Source organism: Phodopus roborovskii, unplaced genomic scaffold (assembly GCF_943737965.1).
Source record: "Phodopus roborovskii unplaced genomic scaffold, PHOROB, whole genome shotgun sequence".
Taxonomy (NCBI): domain Eukaryota; kingdom Metazoa; phylum Chordata; class Mammalia; order Rodentia; family Cricetidae; genus Phodopus; species Phodopus roborovskii.
The window spans coordinates 19,512,086-19,529,116 of record NW_026126418.1 but is presented as its reverse complement, the minus strand read 5'-3'; the positions used below and the strand labels follow the sequence as shown (position 1 = coordinate 19,529,116).

The 17,031-nt window shown below is 35.5% G+C and overlaps 1 protein-coding gene and 1 pseudogene across 1 annotated transcript; both read right to left on the bottom strand.

Moving 5' to 3' along the window:
* Positions 1–4,656: 4,656 nt before the first annotated feature.
* On the bottom strand, positions 4,657–5,598 carry LOC127222058 (olfactory receptor 8K3). The gene has a single exon (XM_051183969.1). The coding sequence runs from the start codon at positions 5,596–5,598 to the stop codon at positions 4,657–4,659; it is 942 nt and encodes a 313-aa protein (XP_051039926.1).
* A 6,186-nt stretch (positions 5,599–11,784) lies between these two features.
* LOC127221855 (olfactory receptor 8J3-like) lies at positions 11,785–15,806 on the bottom strand (annotated as a pseudogene).
* Positions 15,807–17,031: the final 1,225 nt, after the last annotated feature.

Genomic DNA, 17,031 nt, shown 5'->3' with positions numbered 1-17,031 from the left:
TTTACAAATATCTTCTTGGTTAGGGATGGAACTTTGTGTTCATTTTCCTTCTTCATATTGGAATTTTGTCTGGTTTTAATCTGTGCTGTTCTTATATAAGATGCCACAATCTTAGTTATATATGTATCTGTCTGGATTTACCCTGTATGTTTCTTGTGCATGCTGTCACAGTTTCAGTAAGTTCAAGTGTACTTGTACTATTGTGTCAAGAAGACACTGTTGCCTTTGTGCTATCCCTTCTGACACTTTACAATTTTTCCATTTCCTTCTTCATAATTCCTCCAGCTTTGTGGAGAGGTGTTTTAGAAATATTTCACATTTTGGGTGTGTGCTTCAAATATTTTTTTCTTTGAACATTTTCCAAGTTGAGGGTGTCTGTTAATTACCGTCTACTGGAAGAGGAACCTCCTTGTTGAGTGATGCTTTACTCTATGAGTTCAGTCTCTAATTTCTCTCATCTAGTTATTTGCAAAGCATGCTCAGTGGTTTGAAAGGTAATGTTCTTGGGCTCTGACATCTAACAGTTGGTTTCTAGTTAATGGCACTGTATCAGGGTGTCTAACACATACAGACTTGATGGAGGAAGTACAACTCTGGAGGTGGACTTTGAAGTTGCAAAAGCTTTGCTCATTCGCAGTTAGCTCTCTCTCTCTCTCTCTCTCATTCCTGCCTCAGTTTCTGTTCTAACCACCTTGCCTCGAGCTATCCCTCCAAGATGGACTCTTTTCCCTTTAATTGTAGAATATTAACATGGCAGCAGGAAGGTAATTAATATAGATTTTATTATGTCATTGAGACCTATAGCTATGTAATCTGGAGATATTGAACCTTTGAATTTATTTTAGTTACATAACTGTGATGGTACACTTTATGAGCTTCCTCTCTCTCCCATCCTCCATGCTCCACAGAATTTAGCAATTTCTATTCATTCACATTTTCTATATATAGTATTTGACTTTGTGTATCTGGGTTATATCATATTACAAAACAGGGTCCAATTCTATTTATTTTGCAACAAATTATACATATGCATGTATACATGTAAACATATACACACATTCACTCATGTATTTATGTATGTATGTATGAAGTTAAAAAACTTCATTATCATGAATATACCTCTATCTCTTGGAGATGCTTATTTTCTTATTTTAATCCTTTGTATGTACATCTTGGATCAAAATAATTGAGTTATATGACACATTACCAAGCCTCATTTTTTATCTGTTTGTGGTGAGAGCCTGAAAACTGTCTTCTATGGTGATTGTATTACCAGTTGTCTGAGGTATTTCATTTTATGTTTTTGTTCAATGGAATTGCTAATAAGATTATAAGAAGTAAAGTTTTTCTGCCCGCCACTGCTGGTCTGGTCCCACCGCTGCTCCAGCCCCAATTAACACACAGAGACTCTGTATTTGATATAATTCTGTTGGCCAGGTACTAGTTTCTTATCGGCTAGCTCTGTCTGTCTTAATTATTAACCCATTTCTATGTATTTCCACGTGGTCTTACCAATAGTGGAGGAGCGGCATTTCTGTTCTCTCCAGACTCTCCTTCTTAACACCTCCTCCCTACTTCCTCTTTCCTCTTTGTCTCCTAGTCCCACCTATCTTCCTTTCCTATTGGCCAACAGTTCTTTATTCATTAACCAGTATGAGAAATATATTTACAGAATCGCATCTCCCATCATAAGATAATGTAACTCTTCAGGATTAATAGCTCTGAGATTGTGGTGTTAGCCACTTGTATTGTCAATAGTATGGGTGAGATCCTCATGTGCCAGCATTGGGTCCACAGTTCTAAACTTAGGTTATAGCATCTTCAGTATTCAGTCCTCATCTAATAATTCTCATAATTTCTGCCATTATCCTCATAGGATTTGGCACTTTTCTTACTTCATAGGCACATCTTTCTTTAGCTCCAAGGTCTTTCACCTTCATGGCAGGTATATAGTTATTTGAGCACTCAATTCTCCACATTTCTCTGAAGTCCTTACACTTTGGCTCAGGGCTCATTTTGAGTAAAAGATTTTATTAGTTCTTTGAGATTGTAATACAATGTATTTTCATTAAATTTATTTTGTCTCTGTCATATCTTCAACTCAGTGCTCTTCTTTGAATTCTTTGTGTACCATCTTTATATTTTCAACTGTGTCTGGGTCTATGAAACATGAATGGACACCTGAAGGAATTCAGCCTAGTCTACTTGTCCTCAGGAAAAAAAATTAATAAGTAATATAACTTCACAGGTTGGCTTTATTGAGGTATACCTTACAATTTAATGGCATATAGAATAGAACAAGTTAGCTCTTATAATGCTAATCAGAAAGTAGAAAGAGAGTTGCTTATATACAAAAATCACTTATGAATACTAACTCATAGATGTGGGTAATATATGGAATGTCAGTGTGTTAGGATCATATGGCAGCCATCTGAAGATGGCTTGCCTTCAGCATTATTGGAAAACAAAGTTATGAATGAGTAGCTATTCATGGTAGATACAGTTGTTCCTAGAAAAATAATGTGTGTATCTGTGACATGAGTGGATAATTTATCTTTACTATCATGAAAATATTTTATGGGTGTAGTATATTTTACTTGCATTTAACATTTTAGATCATAATTTCTTTCACATCTTTTGAAAAATATTTTTACATCTTTCATTTTTATTTTTCTTTTATTTTTAATTTATTATATAATTACATCACTTTTTAATTTCCCTTCCTCCCTCTAAAACATCTCATGTTATTCATTGATTTCTTTCAAATTCACTGCTTCTTTTTTATGAATTCTTTAATATATCTATACATATATGTGTATGTATATATGTATATACATACATGTTTCTAAAAATAACCTCAGTCTATATAATTATATATAACTGGTCTAATATTCCCTGTGAACTTCTATCTTTGCCTGTGCCTGAGACCTTGTGGTTTTCCCCTGTTCTCTTTGGCATATCTATTGTTGTCTTTGTTCAAATCAAGTTTAAGTTATACCTGTTTCCACTTGTATTTTTGTGCAAATCTTATATGTCTTTGTTTAAACTGCAAATAATATACTTAATAGAACTCTGAGGAGACAATTATCACAAGAAACATAATACACCATAAATTCCACTAATTATTGCTATAGTTATTAATTAATATATATTAAATTTTACAAATTAATATTTTATTATATATTCACACACATGTTTTGATGTTATTTCCTTACTACCTACTCTCACACCCACATTCCCTTTTCATTGTTCACATTCCTATTCTCTAATGATCTAATTGTTACATTTATAACTTTTTAAAAGATTCTGCATGACTGCTCAAACCTTCGAGCTGAGACCAATATTCTGGGGGTCTAAGTCAGTCCCATGTTGGATTCCCAGCTCTCAGTATGGGAGCCCGTTAGCTCCTCCTTCTTCAGGTCAGCTGTCTCTATGTGTTTCTGCAACCTGGTCTTGTCCTCTCTCTCTGCATCTGGATTCTAGTTTGACTCAGTGTTTAGTTATAGATGTTTGCTTCTGTTTCCAACAGGTATTAGATGAGGGTTCCATGATGGTGGATAAGTGTTAGTTGTTGATCTCCCTAACAGGAAAGGGAATGAGAAGTCCTAGTCCCTACTTCAAATGGCTTGACAGATTTACATGACCTCACCTAGATGGCATAGCCCTACATGTGGAATGGGGGTGAGGGGATAGGAGGGGAGGGTGGTCAGGGTGCATGTGAAGGGATGGGGGAGAGGTCAAGAGAGAAGGAGGGAGAGAGAGGGAACTGGGATCGACATGTAAAATAAAAAAAAGTAATAAAGTGCAAAAAAAGATTCTACATGAGAGGATATATACAATACTCAACTTTATAAGTTTTATTCATTGCTTAATACAATGATCTACAGTTTTGTTAACTTTCCTTTGTGGCACATTTCACTTTTCCTCATTCCCACGATAATTGTATATTTAGATTACATGCCTTTATCCATCCAATTGCTATTAGGAGCGGTATTGATTTCTTGTCCTGGCTGTAGTAAAAATGTGAGAATGAGCATTAATATACAGATGTCTGTTTTAGTTTTGTTTTGATGATGCTGTGCAGTTATTCAAAAATGGTATAAATGGATTACATCTCATTTATACTTTCAATTGTTTAATAAGTGTTATATCAATACTCTTTGTAGAAAATATGTAAAGATAACAGTATCAGAAATATTCTTTTTATATGTACCAGCAGGCAAATATGATATGTTCTACATGGATGTTATCTAAGAAATTAAAATAGCACATTTATATACATGAAGGTGTCTTGAGCCAAAGAAAAGTTTAAAGTGAGTTTCATACATGAATATGTCCTTTCCATTTCACCAGACTTCAGGAACTATTAAGTAACTTGTGAAAACAAGATTAATACCAAAATGAGAGCCAATACTAATAAACTTCATGTTGAAAATAGGAAAATCATTTCAAATTCACAGTGCTTTTTCAGTTCAATGCATTTACCAGTCTAGTACATATTATGTGCACTGTATACAATCCATTTTTTAGATAAACATTTTGTGTTGAATTATGTTTTCTTTACTTCATTCTTGTGGGAATCAAGATATGAAGCATAGATGTACACATGTTAGGCAAGCTTTATGTTTCTAGGCTATCTCTCCTTTCTACTACATTTTAATTATAAGCTTTGCACACATTTTTCCATAGCTTTTCAATGGCACCTTTTACCTCTTTGTTTCTTAAACTGTAGATAATGGGATTCAACATTGGGATTACCAAGGTGTAGAACACAGAGGCCATTTTATCAGTCTCAAAAGAGTGACTAGATTTTGGCTGTATATACATAAAAGACAGAGTCCCATATAATATAATTACTACAGTAAGGTGAGACCCACAGGTAGAGAAGGCCTTGTTTCTTCCCTCTGCAGAGTTCATCCTGATGATTGCCATAAGGATCAGTATGTAGGACACAAGAACTACAGAAAGGGATGAAACCAAATTAAATGCTGAGAAGATCAATATTATAAGTTCAATGTCATGTGTTCCTGAACAGATCAAAGTCAACAAAGGAAGGCTGTCACAGTAGAAGTGACTGATGACATTATGGCCACAGAAGGATGAAATAAAAATTTTGATGCTGGTAATCAAAGAGAGAAAGGCACTGAAGAGATAGGGAATTATCACCAATACCCAGCATATTTTCTGAGACATGATGACTGTATAGAGCAGTGGGCTACAGATGGCCACATAGCGGTCATAGGCCATTGCTGCAAGAACAAATAACTCACTAATGATGAAGAAGATGAACAAAGCTAGCTGAATAGCACACCAGTTGTAGGGGATAGTATTTTCAATGGTTACAAAATTTACTAACATTTTGGGTCCCACAGCTGTTGAGTAACCAAAATCAATGAAAGCAAGATGTCTGAGAAAAAAGTACATAGGTGTTTTTAGTCTCTCATCCAACTTGGTGAGGATGATCATGCCCAAATTTCCTACCAATGAGGCAACATAGATGACAAAAAACAGTACAAAAAAAGGAGCCTGTAGTTCAGGGCGGTCTGTGACACCCATGAGAAGGAACTCATTCAGCACAGATTGGTTCTGCTTCTCCATCTAGAATGTTAAGGAAATGTTTGCTCAGAGAGATCTTCAAAGCACACTGGGATTCAGGAAGTTACCTGTTAATATTTCAGAGTAAGTCATGTTGTATAAAATAGTGCTATACTTCTATGTTCTTCCTTTGTTTTTTGACCGGAAGTAATTTTTAAGGACTCACATGCATTTCACAACACAAATACAAGTTTCAAAAATATGGCACCATGCATACCATATACAGTTCACATTTTATTTCTGTAATATATTGACTATATCTGCAAAGTATTACACTGTCTTTATGGTTTTGTTTGCAAATATGTCATTTAAAAGAAACTCAACCTAGATTTAGATTTCAATTCTTTTAAAATGTTTAATCTTACAATTGCAAATATTTGTGAAACATCATGTTAGAAAGAACTAAGATGAGACAATTCATGTATATGTATCTCAACTTTACTATTCTCTCCCTCATGTTTTTAAAGACAGGGTTTCTCTGTATAACAGTCCTGCCCGTGCCTGAAATTTGCTCTGCAGATCAAGCTGGACTCAAACTCATTGAGATCTACCTGCCTTTGCGTCCCAAACACTGCCCAGCACAGATTTACCTTTTCACAACTCATCCATGGAAACTTCACTAACTCAATTTGTAGGTGCTGCTTTATATATTGTAATTGTAGCATCTTATATCATATACCACACTGGCCCTTATATATTTAATATTATGAAATTGTATTCATATTCTTTTGTAGTTTGATTAAATCTGGAGAGTATAATGGGAAATCAGACTTAGTCTTGCATTTGTGATGCTTATTATTAATGTCAAATAATGTCAGTGAAGTGATTCTTTAAAACATTTTTTTTCAGTTCCTTTATGATAGTATTTTTTTCTTCTGGTTGTTTAGAAATAAATGCTTCTACATACAATATTATCCATATTGCATATAAACTTTTCTAGAATATAAAAACTGAGAAGCACTGTGTACTTCCAAACAAATGGCTAGCACAACACATGCACACACACATATCTGAACATACATAAACATATACTCACATACACATATACATAGACAAATACAAACACTCACTTCCACAGACATACACCCATACACATACACTGACATATGCATACAGGTACACATACACACACATAGTATGTTATATATACATATGATGTATCTACTGTCATGACATAGCCATTACACTCATGATCTCACAGCACCTGTGGTTACCTGCACAGCAAGATCTTCATGGAATTAAATAGTCAGAAATATTGTCAGGAAGAGGGACGCACTCTTTTCCAGATCCTTCCTGTTATTGAAGAACTATTGAGAATTGATATTTTCTGTGAGTAGGTCTATTTTTTATTTGGGAAATATTTGTAAAGTTTCAGAGTATACATTTAAAATTAGGTATGTGTTTGATTTGTGAAGCTCAAGTCAATTTACTAATACTTTTTATCCACAGATATTAATTATTTTAATGTTACAAATTTCATGAAAATCTAATAATCTCAAATATGGGATATATCCTTTTTCCCTTACATTTTATTTTTTAATTTTTGAGATTATAATTTGATAATACATCTCCTTTTCCTTTCCTGCCGTGTAAACATCAAACTCCCTTCAAACTAACTCATGGCTTCATTTTCATGAAGTGTTATTGCATGTGAGGGATTCATTTAACAGTTACCTAAGTGTGTTATTTAAAATCATGGCTCTTTGCTTAAATCTGTTTTGGAATCCATTTCCATTTTTCCTAGCTCTTATCCTTCTTATTCATCTTTTGTTCTATGACTTCAGTTCTTTTAAATCCACCAATCTGAAAATGTGATATTTTATTTTATTTTTGTATTTTGTGCATGTCACTCAGCATATTGATCTCAGTTTTTCTCCATGGTCTGTAATCAACAAAGAAAAGATGAATCTATTCACTTTCTAATAAGATCTTGATAGGCTAACATTGCCAATCAATGTGATATTCATGCAGAAAATTGTAGCTATAACACCAGTGTTTTGTTTATTTATCATTTTCAGAGTTTCACTTAGATGTACAGGCTGTGCTGAAAATAATGATGCCTTTGCTTCAGCCTCCTAAGTAGGCATACTCTTACGTTTCTGTCTCTTATCTCCCAGATATAACTGGAATGAATTTGATATACTTAACAAGTATCACTCTTACTTGACAAAAGTACTCATTCCTAGGAGACCCTAAAGGTTGGGTAAAGGATTAGAAGCATATGGTTTCCCTATTATGTAGGTAGTCTCAACCAATCCCATCAAACTAGAATACAAAATTTAGCAAGTAGAGTACCTGAGGTGATCAAGTGAGAAAAACCAGAACATTTTACTCTAAGAAATGACAGAAGGAAGCAAGAGAAGGAAGAACTTTCTTTTGCTCCAAAACGGCATTGGGTTCAGCTTCCTAAGAGAGTAAGTATTGCTTGAAATAGTCAGACAGCTTTCAAAAGTATAAACACCCCTATTTCTGACATATACTTATTGAAATGTGTCTGAAAAACTCAGGAAAGGTTGCCTGCACCCAAGTGTATAAAGTAAAAACAAAATCTACTACTTGATCTCAATAGATAAATACCAATTGCAGTACATATTTGTGAATTACATGGAATCAGTATAACTTGTTTCCACTTTCAAATTTGGAAAATGTGATAATGTAACAAATCCTATATATCATGAGTTCATCTAAGTTTGCAGTGTGTATCTGTAGTCTTATATTTTAATGTCAACCCACAATGTTATGTACCTTCTGATGATTCTTTGGGGAATTACTCTAGTACTGTGTACTGAGCCCATATGATAGGATCAATCTCTACAACTAAGCTAGTTTCCTGCCCTCTTGAAATCTATTTTGTCATTTCTGAACAGACAGGGAGTAGGAGGAGTGAACTGGGAGAGAGCAGAAGGGAGGAGGGTAATGGATTGAATTGAGGGGAGAGGTGGGAGGGGGATGTAAAATAAATATATACATATAATTAAAAAGTTTTATTTTTTAATCTATGCTATTATTATTAGGCTAAAACTGTAAACTGTATAACATAAATTTTAGCAAATATCACCTTGAATATACAGTTAATAGCATTAAGTATATTCCTATTGGGGACATAATGACTTAAATTTCCAAACTTATTTATAATTTTTCCTCAAGCATTTTATGTTATTCACAACATTAGTTACTTTAAGGTTGAATTTATTCATTATATCTCATTGTTTAAGATTCTCAAATTTTTGGTCAAACTTCTGTGTGTTGAGATATTTTACTTTTGGATAACTCTGCCATATAACTAGCAACTGCCAAGGATGTGAGTAGGTATTCCTCCTCAAACTTCAGATATATTTCTATATTTTCATTTGTGATGTATAAAAATTATAACAGCTATAAAATATTTTTATGGCAACATTTCTTAAATTTGATGTTTGATAGCAGAGGAAAATGGATGTATTAGCATATACTGAGAAGATGTTTCAGAACTATATTACATCATATTAAGTGTTTGATCTCAGCTATTGGATCCTGCAACAGAAAATTCAGAACCTTTGATCTCCTGCCTTGTAGTGGCTGTCAGGGCATTTGCTTTACTGAAATGACACTATTAAATCTCTTAGTGAAAACCAAATCAGCAACTTGTCCTTGAACTTAATTTTGGATTCAAAGCATTTTTTAATTTAATTTATTATTTTACATGTTGATCCCAGTTCCCTCGCCCTCTCTCCCTCCCTTCCTCAGTTCAAGGACTACTGGGGAAAAGGATTTCTATTTTTGTTTCCAAGAAAATGAAAAGATGTGGATTCTTTCCAGATTAATGTGGTTTGATCAAGCCAGACAGCCTGAAACAGAGTACCAGGTGATCCTACATTCAAAACAGCTGGACAAAGCAGCCTGACAGACTACAGCCAGGATTTCTGAATCTTCTTCGCATCCCCCATGACAGCACCCCTTACCAGCAGGAAGTATTTTGGAAAGAACAACACCCAAATTCCCAAATATTGTCTATAAATGTTTGTTTTCATTTAAATGGACTTGGTTATATAAAATTAATAAATAAATAAAACCAAATCATCATGACAATTCTTAATTCAATTGTATAGATCATATGAGAAAGGGCAACACCTAATCTAGAATGTTTTGGAGATTACAATAGCAAACTGATTGAAATGAAAACATATTTGTAAAGTAATTCTTTGAAATGTGATCATTGATGAGAACAAACCAAATTTAATATAAATTTAATATAAAGACATCATAATGTGATGATCTGTGTTAGCCTAAATAAATATTTATTCTTAATTTGAGATTTTCTCTCTTTATGCTATATACCTATCATATGAATGATTTTCTCTACCCTTGCACTTACTATGTTGAGTAATTTTGCACTGGACTGCAGAAATGATAGTATATATGAGAATTTTGTTTCTCCATAAACTTCTAAGATTTTAAAAGACAGCTGAGAATAGGATGAGATTTAAAGTGGTAAAGGCTAATATGTGAGCAATAAACAACAGGAATGAATATGTAAAGAACTTTTCCCTCAACAGCTCCTTAGAAATACTATTAGGGATGTCTTGAGTCATATTTTCTGCCTGCATTTTACGTGTTAATAGCATCAATATATTTTGGTTCACATATTATTCAATTTCTCTCTCTCTTTTTCTCCATTAAGTTGTGTGTTTTCTACAACTATCCATCAATAACTTAGCTTGTTTGTTTCAATGCCAGCTCTTAAAGGGAGTCACAGTGGGAAAAATCTTCTCTTGTATAATGCTAGTAATACAGATTGCTATAAAAAAATGAAAATATGGCAGCATAAAAACTAGGGAAAGTGACATGATATACTAAACAACTGGTAGTTTACTAAATAACTGGAAATTCTTTTAAAAGCCCTTTTATTGAAAATATCCATATTTACATTTTTACATAATCTCTCTGCTGAAAACACAACTGGGTAACAAGATATTTGCTGCAATAACATTCAACTTGACTAATTTTAAAAAATACTCATTTTCCTTAGATTTCTCATTAGTATGGAAATAACAAATAGAAACAGGGATGATTAGAAGAGATGAAATTACAGATATGGTTGTGAATATGATGACCCACTGTGTCTGCATTTGAAACTGAAGACATCAGGAATAATCAATATTTTGATACATTGAAGACTGGTTTAATCCACTCACCTAGAATAAGAAAAGGGTTCCTATTCTTCTGTTGGGTTAAAAAGCAAAATAAAATCAGTTGCCTTTCCTAGTGTCTTGTTCTTTTGAAGTATGCATCTGAGAGTTTGAATCCAATTTCTTGGTTATTCCGTAAATGGCTTAGAACTGACAACAATGCCATTGGGTATTTGTTAATTATCCAGGGACCTGTTGATTTCCCTACTGAGAAATTATCCCATACAGCATTTATTTATTTTCTTTGATAGTAAATTTGACTTGAAATATTCAAATAACTGTATGTAAGAATGATATATTTTGATAATTTTATTCATTTACATCATTTTTGTCTCTTTTTTTTCCTTTTTTATTCTTATTATTATCTGCTTTTTATTTTACATGTCAATCCCAGTTACCTCTTCCTCCTTCCTTCCCTCCCTCTGTCTTACCCTCTCTCCCCCCTCACATGCATCCTGATCACCCTCCCCTCCCATCTTCCCACCCCAATTCCACATGTAAGGCAATGCCATCCAGGTGGGGTCATGTAAATCTGTCAAGTCATTTGAAGTAGGGACTAGGACTTCTCTCCTGTCTCTATGTTAAGGGAGTATCCCTCCATGGGGGATGTGTCCACAAGGCCCTTTTGTGCACGAGGAATACATCTTGGTTCCACTGTCTGAGGTCCCTTAAACTTGTCAGTCCTTCTAGCTGAGACTCATATTCAGGGGTTCTGAGTCAGTCCCATGATGGAATCCTGGTGTTCCTGGATATACCATTTCTTCCTAGATACTAATAATGCTTCTTATGTATTCAAATCTATTTTGTACCAATACATATGAACACATTTAGTGTACAATATCTATTAACTTTTTTACTGTGTTAGTTTTAAGTAACTTTGTATGTGATAGTTTTAATAATAAAATTAATTTTGCCAATATTGTACTGTTACTGCTACTGCAAAATTTATTTCAAGTGATATTTTATATAATGCTATCATTACAAATGTAACACTATGTTATTCATATTTGTTGTTACATACTTATGTTAGATTAAACCATTGGCATAGGTTTTTCAGGGATCTTTTTAAGGCACACTTTACATCATTGTTCCTAAAGCTACAGATGACAGCGTTCAGCATTGGTATCACTAGTGTGTAGAATATGGAAGCCATCTAGTCAGTGTCTAAGGAGTGATTGGTCCAAGGTTGCAGATACATAAAGAGAAGTGTGCCATAGAACATAGTGATGGCCATCATGTGGGAAGCACAGGTGGAAAAGGCTTTCTTCCTTCCTTCAGATGAAATAATGCTAAAATTGCAAGGATGATGTTGGCATAGGATATAAAGACAATATTCATAGAGAAAAACAAGTTTGTCCAAGAGAAGAAAAATACTACAGTTTCTGGAATGTGGGTTTCAGAACAAGGCAGTGCTAACAGAGGAACATTATCACAATAAAAGTGGTTAATTATATTAGATGAGCAATAAGACAAAGAGAATACACAGGTGTCACAATAATGGCTGTGAAAAACCCAAATGCATATATGAGAGACACCAGTAGAAGGCAGGAAAAAGAATGGAAGAAAAAGACTTATTCTAGCTCATAGTTCTCAGAATTTAGATGTGGCCAGCTGCTTTTTCTACTTTGGGCTTGAGGATAGGGACAGAAACATCAAAACACTGAAAATGTGTGGCAGAAATATACATGCTAACCTCATGGTATATGGGAAGCTGGGAAGATCCCAGAAGGTGATATAATTGTGCCCTCAGTGCTTTCCGCCTTGTAGGATACATCTCTTCTGTTTTCTATAACTTCCAAGATTAAAGACTTGATGGTATTTTTTTTATAAGAGAAAGAATTTCCAGTTAAAATTTCCTTTTAAAGCATTGAACATTTGATGATGGTTCGTCCTTAAGGCCACTTCCTATTGACCTGATATGAAATTCATTTTAATGAAACAGATTTCTAGAAATGAATACCACCTTAGTTTCACTTATTTTTTTATTTAATTTATTATTTTACACGTCAATCCCAGTTCCCTCTTCCTCCCTCCTTCCGTCCCTCCCTCCCTCCCTCCCTCACTTTTACCATCTCTGCCCTCTCACATGCACCCTAACCACCCTCCCCTCCCATCCCCCCACCTCAATTCCATATGTAGGGGAATGCCATCCAGTTGGGGTCATATAGATCTGACAGGTCATATGAAATAGGGACTAGGGCTTCTCTCCTGTCTCTAGGTTAAGGCAGTTATCCCTCCATGGGGGATGTGTTAGCAAGGTCCTTTTGTGCACCAGGGATACATCCTGGCTCCACTGTTTGAGGTCCTTTAGACTGCTCAGTCCTTCTGGCTGAGACCCATATTCAGGGGGGCCTGAGCCAGTCCCATGCTGGCTTCCTAGCTATCAGTCTGGGGGCCCATTAGCTCCTCCTTGTTCAGGTCAGCTGTCTCTATGTGTTTCTGCCACCTGGTCATGTCCTCTCCTTCTGCATCTGGGTTCTAGTTCGACTCAGTGTTTATTTATGGGTGTTTGCTCCTGTTTCCAACAGGTATTAGATAAGGACTCCATGGATAAGTTAGTTGTTGATCTCACTATCCGGGAAGGGCATTTATGGTAGCCTTTCCACGGATGTTCAAATTGTTAGTTGGCAGGAGTCTTGTAGTTCTCTAGACCTTTCTTTGGTTTCAATTTTCTCTTCAAACCAATATTGGGTCCCTCCTTTATGTTCTCTCTCTCTCCCTCCCTCCCTCTCTCTCTCTCTCTCTCTGCCTCTCTCTCTGTCTCTCTGTCTGTCTCTCTCTCTTTGTCTCTCTCTCTGTCTCTCTCTCTCTCTGTATTCTCTTCCTAACTGTACTCAGTCTTCCTAATCACACGTGTTTTCCTCTCCTCCTGCTCGCTTTCTCCTACTTCTCTCTCCATTCACTGCCCCCCCCACTTCCCCTGTGCACTTCTACCTCATAATTTTTTTCTTAAATTTCAGGTTCCACAGGTCTTACCATTTCTCCTTTTCTACTACTGTTACTGTAATCTGACAGAGATCAGGTAACAGCATGATGAGACAGCCTAACTACATGACTGCCTTACAATTTCTTAAATTAGTTTAGTCATCCTATGAATTTAACTTTTTTGGAGTATCCATAAGGTAATTTGAATATCGTTCTGTCCATTTACCAGGAGAGTCCTTGCTTTTTTTTTTTTTAATTAGTTTTGTTTAGTTTTTTATTTCTTTTTAAATTACAACCACAGTTCTCCCACAACTCTTACTGCCCTCCCCCCATCTTCTCCAATTCCTGTTTGCATAACCCCCAGCCAACTACCAGTCTACTCCTCCTTATAGCTAAGGGCTCCCATGAGAAGTCAGCATAGTTTGGCACAATAGGTTGGGACAGGGACAGTGGCCTCTCCCATGCATTAAAGCTGAGCCTGGCATTCCACCTTAGGGAGTACTGTCCCAAAATCTAGCTCATGTACCAGGTTTGTATCATGGTCCTACTATCAGGGGCAGCTCAAGTTTCATGACTGTCTCCTATATATGGAAGGCCTAGTTTGGTCTCCTGGAGTCTCCACTGCTGTAGGTCTAGAGTTCATGAGTTTTCACAGGTGTAGTTCAGCTGTGTCTGCAGATTTGTCCATCATATGTTTCCTCTTCCATCTCTTCTGTATTGCCAGAGCTTGGACTGGTTCTTGGTTGTGGATCTTACATCTGCTTCTAGCAACTGAATGAGGGCTCTATGATGATAGTTGGGGTATTTATCAATCTGATTATAGGGGTAGGCCAGTCCAGGTATCCTCTCTACTATTGCTAGAAATCTTAGTTAGAGTAATCCTTATGGATTCGTTGGAGTTACCCTAGCACCAGATTACTCCCTAAGCCCATAGTGGCTCTCTCAAGAAATAACCTTTTATATTACTTTTCCACTTCATCCCTCTACTCCTAGGCCATCTATCTCATACCCTCCTATTCTCATTCCACCTCTAGCAATACACATCATTAAAAGACCCAGAGACTGGCACTGTAATTCAGATATCAAACTGAATATCAGAAAAGCAAAGCAACTGGCTAGTTGCTTCTTACCTCTACCTTAGGCTGAATGGGCTAATTCTGTCTCCAAGAGCTCTTCCTGAGCCTCAGACTATAACCTCTCCTCAGGATGGCTGGAGAATGAATTCTTCTACTTACTACTGAAGATCCCACTTCTCCTTTTTATACCCCTTTAGTGTCTGGAATTAAAGCCATGCCATTTGTTAGTCTTTCAAACTGATTCAATCTCATGTACCCCTGGGTGGCAATGAACTCAGAGATGTCTATCTCTTAATCCTGAGTCTCAGGGTTAAAGGTGTACTACTACCTCCTAGCTTCTGGCTGCTGGGATTAAAGTAGTATGTCACCCCTGCCTGATCTTTTTAGCTTGAGGATGTCTTTGCTTTTCTGAATCCTCAGGCAAGCTTTAAGATCTTAAATAATATATCACTACACCAATCCCTCCTCCTTACATTTTTTTTTCTCTGTGTTTAGTGTCTTCTGTGTTTAGTGACTTCTTTTTCTGGTACAGTCTATTTGATGTTCTGCAAACTACTTGTATCTTCATAGGTATATATTTTTAGGTTGGGAAATTTTTCTTCTATAATTTTGTTGAATATATTTTCTGGCCCTTTGATCAGATTTGTCTATTTCTATTCTTATAATTCTTAGGTTTGGCCTTTTCACAGTGTCCCAAATTTTCTGGATTTTTTGAGTTAGGAATTTTTTTAGATTAGCATTTCCATTTTTAACTTCCTTATTGACTCTTTGGGAGTTTCAGATCATGCACCCCAATCTTATTCACCTCCTAGTCCCCCTATATTCTCACTTCCTCTCTGCCAGTCCCCCCTCACATAAGGAAATAAATCAAAGTAAGTAAGTAAGTGAACAAAAGCAAAAACAAACAAACAACAACAACAACAAAAAACAAAACAAAATCTAAACAAAACCTATAACAACAACAAAAAAAATTACTTTGCTTCTCTTTTTTTCCTGCTTCTCCAATACTCTTTTTACCTCCTGGTAGCAATGGAGGCTTCATTGTTCTATATAGTATGTCTCTTTGTTCCAGCAGTTTTACTGGCAAATGTCTACTGCAATGAGTCACTTATCTGGTTCAAGTCCTATTACTCATTCTAGATTTTGCTGCCTATTCTGCTTGATGGAAATATTCTGGAGCAACAGCCCCAAGTCTCTCTGAATTCACTCAAGTCAGCAGTTAGAATTACCTCTCAAAATGCTAATTTGCTTGAAAAGTATCCATCACAATATTACTTTGAATAGAGAGTAAAACATATTGATGTGATTATAATTACTTTGAGATGAGGAATCTCTTATGTGATGAATTTGCTTTGGTCAGTAATAATCACAAAAGAAAGATGAATGAAAATAGATATGTACCAGGCATATTGAAGTAAATATAAAGCTTACAATCATCAATTTGCAGGCTAGAAGTAGAGCAATACTAATGACTATAGGGACACCCTGGGTGTTGAGAGTAAAATGTAACAGATCATACTATTGTATGTATGTATGTATGTAGATAGCAAAGAACATAAATAAAAATAATACCTACAATACTTAAACTACCAGTAAACTACCAGATTACTGACAAAGACCCTCTCATCCAGGAATTTTCATTGGTGTGGGGACTACTTAACCTTTCTAACTCCAGATCAAAGTAAGTGGTCACATGCTGATTTAATAGGTCTGGGTTTTTTTTTTTTTTTTTTTTTTTTTGGATTCTTGGGTTTTCTGACATCCTTCTGAAGGCATTTTCTTTCCCTACTCAGCTCAAATATCTCACTTCACTTTCAATCTCACTCACTGTATGTCTGTAAAACGTAGATAATTATACTTGAGATTAGCTATCCCCTTTGTGACTTTTTGCATAAGTACTTTTGTTAATATATTTCCAGAAGAAAGGAAGGCAACTTTTTGTTAAGTGAATTTTAACTCCAATTCACTCTTTAAAAATTCATACAAAATGCTTAATCTTAAGAAACAGTCAGGAACTTTGTATGAATCTCTTAGGTTCCTCCTTGTAGCCTAGTTTCTCTGGCAGTGTGAATTATAGGCTCTATGCCTAAAATCCATATATGATTGAGTCCATACCATTTTCCTCTTTTTGTTACTGGGTTGCCTCATTCAGAATGGCTTCTTCAAGTTCCAACCATTTGCCTTCAAATTTTAAGATTCAACTGCTCCCCCCCCCCCCAGACGCTGAATAGTAGTATTCGAATTGTGTTAATGTGCCACATCTTTTT